The sequence below is a fragment of the Micropterus dolomieu genome, linkage group LG13, assembly GCF_021292245.1.
Source record: "Micropterus dolomieu isolate WLL.071019.BEF.003 ecotype Adirondacks linkage group LG13, ASM2129224v1, whole genome shotgun sequence".
Lineage (NCBI taxonomy): Eukaryota > Metazoa > Chordata > Actinopteri > Centrarchiformes > Centrarchidae > Micropterus > Micropterus dolomieu.
In genome coordinates, this window is record NC_060162.1 from 10,009,796 (window position 1) to 10,017,278 (window position 7,483).

At 41.3% G+C, this 7,483-nt stretch overlaps 1 protein-coding gene across 1 annotated transcript in view; it reads right to left on the reverse strand.

The window, feature by feature from the left end:
- itga1 (integrin, alpha 1) overlaps positions 1 to 7,120 on the reverse strand; it is a 53,280-nt gene extending 46,160 nt beyond the window's left edge. Inside the window, exon 1 of the mRNA XM_046066819.1 lies at positions 6,844 to 7,120. Coding sequence (XP_045922775.1) covers positions 6,844 to 6,892 — 49 coding nt within the window. The 5' untranslated portion in view covers positions 6,893 to 7,120. The remainder of the gene's footprint in view (positions 1 to 6,843) is intronic.
- Positions 7,121 to 7,483: the final 363 nt, after the last annotated feature.

Consider the following 7,483-nt stretch of genomic DNA (forward strand, 5'->3'; position numbering starts at 1 on the left):
CCATGTCCATCCCTTTATGGCCACCATGTACCCATCCTCTGATGGCTACTTCCAGCAGGATAATGCACCATGTCACAAAGCTCGAATCATTTCAAATTGGTTTCTTGAACATGACAATGAGTTCACTGTACTAAAATGGCCCCCACAGTCACCAGATCTCAACCCAATAGAGCATCTTTGGGATGTGGTGGAATGGGAGCTTCGTGCCCTGGATGTGCATCCCACAAATCTCCATCAACTGCAAGATGCTATCCTATAAATATGGGCCAACATTTCTAAAGAATGCTTTCAGCACCTTGTTGAATCAATGCCACGTAGAATTAAGGCAGTTCTGAAGGCGAAAGGGGGTCAAACACAGTATTAGTATGGTGTTCCTAATAATCCTTTAGGTGAGTGTACACTATATACATATGTCACAAGTTTTTTAAAGGACACTGAATTAAATTCTATAGTAACACTTCATTTGACATGTCTGAACAATAAACAAGGAGACATCAAAGTGCTCTGAACAACACAGTCAGTTTATCACAGTCACAGACTGTCACATAGTCTGACTGGAAATGTAAACCATGAGGTAAGTGTTAGTGTGCAAGCTTCCTTATTTAAAGGAAGTGTGAAAACCTGCATATCTACCTCATCGGCTATAGCCCCCACCATAAACTGCCAGGCCAAACAAATCTGAGAAAAACATGCTGAGAAATGCCACCTGCATTAAATTAAGCTACAAAAGTATTACATCTTCGAGTGGGCAGGATCCTGTCCATTTTCTGCATAGACAATGTCAGGCGACTTTGATAGGTATGAGACTCATTTTAGTTCAATCATCAATACAAAAGATTATTCTAGTTCTTTGATAAAAAGCAAAGTTTCAAGACTGTGTACATATAAACATTAACGACAGAAGCTAACTATGATTCCCAAGGTGCATTTGGTAAGAAATGCAGGGGAAGTGCCAACACAGGGGTCTAAGGTAAAACAACACAGTGTAGTCCAGCAAAAAAGTTGAACCTGTAATCTTTTGCTGCAATGCAAAGTCATCCAGCAAGGTGCTGCGTTGGTGAATCACATGCATGAAAGTGCATGTTCCTGGTGGATTACTTTCTAATAAAAGCAGCAAATATCTACTGTTAACCTTGCAATCATTGCGACAAAAGATAAAATAGTTCCACTGTGACAACAATACTGTTGTGCAGTATTTTGGTGTCTGATATGCCCTTAATTAACATGTTACTCAGGTTGAATTCCCACTACCTCACCTCGCTCTCGGTTCCGGCATGGCGCCTGTGTTTGGCCTCGCCGCTGCGGCTAGTTGTTCGTCCCGCCTCGTTTTGTTTGTTTCCTGCGCTATATTGCTACTAAGTTTGTCAACAAACGTTGTGTCTACTGCAAGGGTGTACGATCGCCAAACAATGCTGTTGATCCGATCCTCCATGGCGGAGTGCGGTGACGGATGTACCTGGAGTGGTACAGGTGAGTTTGTAGCCCGGTTCGTACGTCCGACTGCAACTGCTGTGTGTTTGTGGCAGGGAGAGGGCCTAATATGACCTACAAATAGACGGCAGAGAAAGCGAGGAAAAAGGGCAGGGAGGCAGGTTCATCTGAAAAAACTCTTGAAGCTGGGGGTCTTTGACAGCGACGCCAGACCTTCATGTCTTCGTTCTGTCTTCCCTGACGTCCCCAGGACTCTGGTCCCGATGCCCTGGAGAAACCCTACCACTGGTCACAGAGACTTGGCAACGGGATATGGAATACTATCACTTGAATGAGCTCTGTCCTGTGGACTGTAATTTTATCAGCACACCAAGACTCACAGGCCGTGGTGAAGGTCTTGCTGTGGTTTTTAAAAAACATTTTATCTGCCAGTCAATGAGCACTGGCACGTACTCTTCTTTTGAACTACAGATGACTAAGGTTGGTCGTTCAAATACATTTTATTGTATTTTAGTCTACCAGCCACCTGGGCCGGCGGCCTCTTTTCTTACTGATTTTTCTGACTTTTGATCATCCACTATTAAGCTGGATAGAGTGATCGTTGTTGGCGATTTTAATATTCATGTGGATGATGATACTTGCAAAAATGTTTCTGAATTTCTAAATGTTACTGAATCTTTCAACTTCACTCAGCATGTCTCTGGTCCTACGCATAGCAAGGGACATACGCTCGATCTTGTTCTTTCTCATGGTTTAAACATTAATAATGTTTGCATCGAAGATGTATTTGTTAGTGATCACAAATGTATCTTATTTGATCTTGTTTGTGATGACGTTCTTCTGCCTGCTAAACGAGCGTCCTGCTCACGTTTGATTAACCAGCTTACTGTTGAGAAATTTTCAGCTGCATTTGACGCAAGCTCGGTTCTTATTTCGAATGACGCGGATGCTTGTGCACAGGCGTTTAATGATCACTGCACCCTGCTGTTGGACAAAGTGGCGCCTCTTAACACTAGAGAAATTCCCTCTGTTAATACATCCCCGTGGATGAATAACACCATTCGCAGCTTGAGGCGTGTCTGTCGGAGAACTGAGCGTTTATGGAAAGCGACTCAGCTACAAGTCCACCGCCTGCATCTTAAAGAGCTCTTAATAGACTTAAACGGAATGATCAAGGATGCTAGATCCTCTTACTTTACTAACCTGATATCCATACATCTACTTGGCCCATGTTTGGTTTCAATTTTAAACTTATCTCTCCAGCTGGGCCAGGTCCCCAGCTGTTTTAAGCATGGGGTTGTTCAGCCTATCTTGAAAAAGAACAATCTTGATGCAGCTTCACTTAGAAACTATAGGCCTATTTCTAAATTGCTTTTTCTTTCGAAAATTCTAGAAAAGGTTGTTGCGAACGAGCTACATAATGTTTTGGATTCCCATAATATCTTTGATAAATTTCAGTCTGGTTTTCGTAAAAACATTCAACTGAGACTGCCCTCCTTAGGGACTCAAATGATATTTTGATGGCTGCTGATGGGGGTAAATGTTCTGTGCTGGTCCTATTAGATCTCAGTGCAGCGTTTGATACTGTTGATCACTGCACTCTGATTGATCGACTGAAAACAACTGTGGGCATTACTGGATCAGCTCTGAACTGGTTTTCCTCCTATCTCTCTGACAGGAATTTCTCTTTGTCCATAGGAACATATATGTCAGACTCTGCCCCTTTGTCCTGTGGTGTGCCCCAAGGTTCTGTGCTCGGCCCCCTGCTGTTCAGTCTGTATATGCTTCCTCTTGGAAAGATTATTGGTAGCTTTGAAGACATATCTTATCATTGTTATGCTGATGACATCCAATTATATTTATCTTTTAGTGTTGCACAATTGCTTAGCCTCCATTAAAAAATGGATGGCGGACAACTTTTTGTAATTAAATACAGACAAAACTGAGGTGTTGATTTTTGCCCCAGACAACATTACCCCTAAAATTAGGCAGGCACTTGGGGCTCTATCATCCTCTGACAGTAATGTTGTGCGAAATCTGGGTGTCATTTTTGATAAATCTATGTGTTTTAGCAGTCATGTTAAATCTATGGTTCGTTCCAGTTTTTTTCCATCTCAGGAACATTGCTAAGATTAGATCTATGGTTTCTAAAGAAGAGATGGAGATGCTTGTTCATGTTTTTACTTCTTCTCGTCTGGATTATTGCAATGTACTGTACACTTGTCTAAACAAATCCTCCATAGACCGACTGCAAGTTGTGCAGAATGCAGCTGCAGGGCTTTTGTCTAAAACTAACAAGCGATTGCACATTACTCCTGTGCTTAAGGCTCTTCATTGGCTTCCGATTGGTTTTAGAGTACATTTTAAAATTTTAACCATTACTTATAGAGCCTTGCATGGTCAAGCTCTCTCTTACATCCAGGATCTGTTGCATGCGCACATTTGTGGTCGCTCTCTGAGGTCTTCAGGAAATTTGAAATTTTGACCTGATGATGGCGGTAGAGGAAAGGTCATAATGATACATCCTCTGAAGACCATGAGTGTCTGTGCAAAATCCGTCCGATGAGATATTTCACTCCAAACTTCAGTGGAAGAGGAGATATAATAGTGACAGACTGGTTTCTATCAGTGTTATAATGCAGCGAATATAAGTAAGACAAAGAACTTGCTTTCCTTTCACATCTTGAAAGTTTTCAGTGGTAACGGCCTAACTTAAAACAATAGTTACACTTAGCTAATTAAAAGAGAAAGGATGCTAAAAGTGAACTCATCAAAGATGCTGAATAATCTAACATAATCAGATCTTAATTACTTCACATTCCAGGGAATCTGTCTGCCCCTGCCAGCAGACAGTTTGTCAAATTAGTGCTGACTGCTGCGACCCAGGGAGTGAGCAGATTCAAATGAAGGAGGAGGAGGAGACATACTACTAATGACGGAGATGGCCGCGTTCACTACTCAGGTTCATAAATTCAATTTAGAGCTTTAATGTCTGAAGACCTTACAGCTTTCAATGAATTAACCATCTACTTCGGTCATCTACTTCAGCCTTCCATGTGCTCGTGAAAATACAGAGAAAAGGCAAATACTGAGAATTGAGGAAAGCAAGAAAAAGGCAGGAAAAAAGCATCACAGTCCCCAAAGGAATGTCAGTCATCAGTTTGTGTTTGACTAACTCTTCACCCCTTCTCTCCATCTTTGTAGCAGACATAGTTACAAACACAACGAATACTAAATACATTCCTAAGTAAGATGAACATGTGGTCTATATGCTGGCTATGTGATAGCTGAACAGGCGACTTCTAGTGTGTAAGTCATTTATCAAGAAAATGATCAAACATTCACAGGTTTCAGCTTCTTAATTGCTACTTTGTCCTGTTTTATATAACTGTAAATAAAATGTTTTGAGGTTTGGACTAGGGCTGCAGATAATGATAATTTTGATTATTGATTAGTCTGACAATTTTGTTTGACCAAAGGTTAAAAAAAAATTCCATTCACAATGATATATGAAATATGAGTTGCTGGAACCAGAGAATGTTTGGCATTTTTTCACATTTTTCACTTGAAAACGTATTATTTCTTTTATTCGATTATTAAAATAGTTGCGGATTATTTTTCTGCCATGATGATGCCAAATGATAAATCAACTAATATTTCAGCTCTATTTTTGACATTTAGTCAGATAAAGCGAGTTATTTGCAGACATGATCTTGGGCTCTGGGGAGCTGTGATTGCTATTTTATAATGCTTTTTCCAAACATTTTATAGACTAAATGATTAATTAATTAATCAAAAACAAACTGACAGATGACTAGATAATGAAAGTAGTCATTAGTTGCAGCCCCAGTCTCAATTATAGGTGCTCATGCTGAGTCCTAAGTAAGTTCGGTCACTCTGGCCTGACACATACTGATTGAAGCCAGATGCACCTCTCCTCTGCAGCACCAAACTCAAACCACCTGTAGCCCCATCTCCGTTAGGAATTTACAGAGATTAAATGTTGCCACTACAATAACCACATGCGGGCCTCTGAAGCATGGCAGAGGCAGCTCCAATAGCACAACACGGGAGCTCCCTGTATGGTCTCAAACCAGATAGCTTCTAACCCATGTGTAACCCAGTGGAGGTCATGCTCGGACAGCTCAGACTGCGTTACTACTTTTAGCATCAGTAGTAGTGTGAGGCATAAGACAATAACACAACACGAACGCGTTTAGTTAAGTGACTACAGTCAGCCTCATTCTCAGACGATCACATTGAAGGTGCACAGACAGAGCCAAGGCATTGTTCAATGACCTGCAGCAATCTGATTGAAAGAGACAAACAGGGAAGTAAGTAAACCTGACTTCTTGATAAATTGCTATGTGAGCTTCAGCTGATCCCTTTCCACACACACACACACACACATTTATCTCCATCTCTAACTCAGTTATCTAATGACCATCACAAGCCAGTATCACATGTAAGCAAAGGAATCTGAGAATTAAAGACAGCCTGTTCACTTTGCTCTGTCTTTCTTCTTCGTCTCCTTCTCTGTTTTTTTCTCTCCTCGAAACTCAGAGAGGAGGTTCACTCAACTTTGCCAGTACTGTCCATTGTGTTTGAACTACTTGGACATGACCTAGAAGTTAATTCACTGCTGTTGCTGCAGGAGCTGAACCCCAGAGCCAATCATCACCAATGTGGCTACAGAATACAGATATCCATATATATTTACTTTACTTTTCACTTTAAAAAACTTTTACAAATTAAAATCTAGCTCACTCATTTTTTGTGTAATTTCCCACTCATGCACATTCATTCATAGATTCATTCAAGGATATGTCATAGGACTTGACATCATTTCACATCATACATGCTTTGGAAATACTCAGTTTCTGCAGAAACATGAGGAAAATCCACGCAGACATGTTTGCTCAGAAACAGCAAAACTGACTTTCACATAAATCCTTGACACTGGTGTGTAAACACTGGCTTGCTCAACATCCAATTAGAGCACCATCCAGTACTTTGACTGACTGTAATGCCTCTATTACATTAGGCAATGCCATGCTTCTAAGGCTTCTTCTCTGCACGTAGAAACAATTAAGTGCCCTGCGGTTTCCCTCAGTCAGAATAAATAACATCTGGGCAATACGGACGGAAAGTATTTAGTGGCAGTTTACGAGGACACTGTGGTGCCACCACCTTTTAATGTGCGTGCAGGCAACGTGAGTGACACACCTAATGGATGCTTTTAGTAGCTCAATTGTCAATTATGCAGACTGCGATTGTAAGCTGCTGTCTGGTGTGTGCGTAAAAGCGGTGGAGACATTGACGCGGCAGAAAAGGCGCTCTCCCCGCCTGTCACTCATTATTTCATCTGATAATCAGCACAAATGCTAAATTCCTTGTAAGTTACTAACTCACCAACAACTGCCACTGTTGTCAAAGTGAAATGTTGACTTATCCCGAGCATCCTGACGCACTATAGATGTCCCGTAGATTCAGTTATTCCACGGACCGTTCCCCTCTCACGCTCGGTGTTGAGATAAACAGAGATCCCCGGAGAGGTCAAAATTGCTAAATGACTAACAAGAGTCCACAAGGCATTTCCTGTGCTGCTGCATCCACAGTTTTACTGTCTGAGGTCCCGTTTCAAACTGACTCTACCACTCAGGATGATCTCTGTTCCATTGCGTGTCGTGCTGAGCGGAGCGGGGGCAGACAGAAACAGGGAGGAGACGGAGGAGGAGAATGAAGAGGAGGAAGGCGGGTAAGAGTGTTATAAGGAGTTCACTCGCATAGTACCTTATAAGCTACATTGCCATTCCATGGGAATCTCTTACCAGTGATGTGTGGAGACGGGAAAATGTTAGGCATTAAACAATTAGACCAGAATTTTAACATACAGGATCCAGGCTGTGACAGCTGATCCATTACTTGAATTGTTTTTAGTAATCCCTTGTTAAAATGTTATATATTATAATAGGCTACCATTAAAGGCTTATTATAAATGCGTCATAACTAATACAGACTGTTAACCCTTTAAAGTCCTCACCAAGAAAAA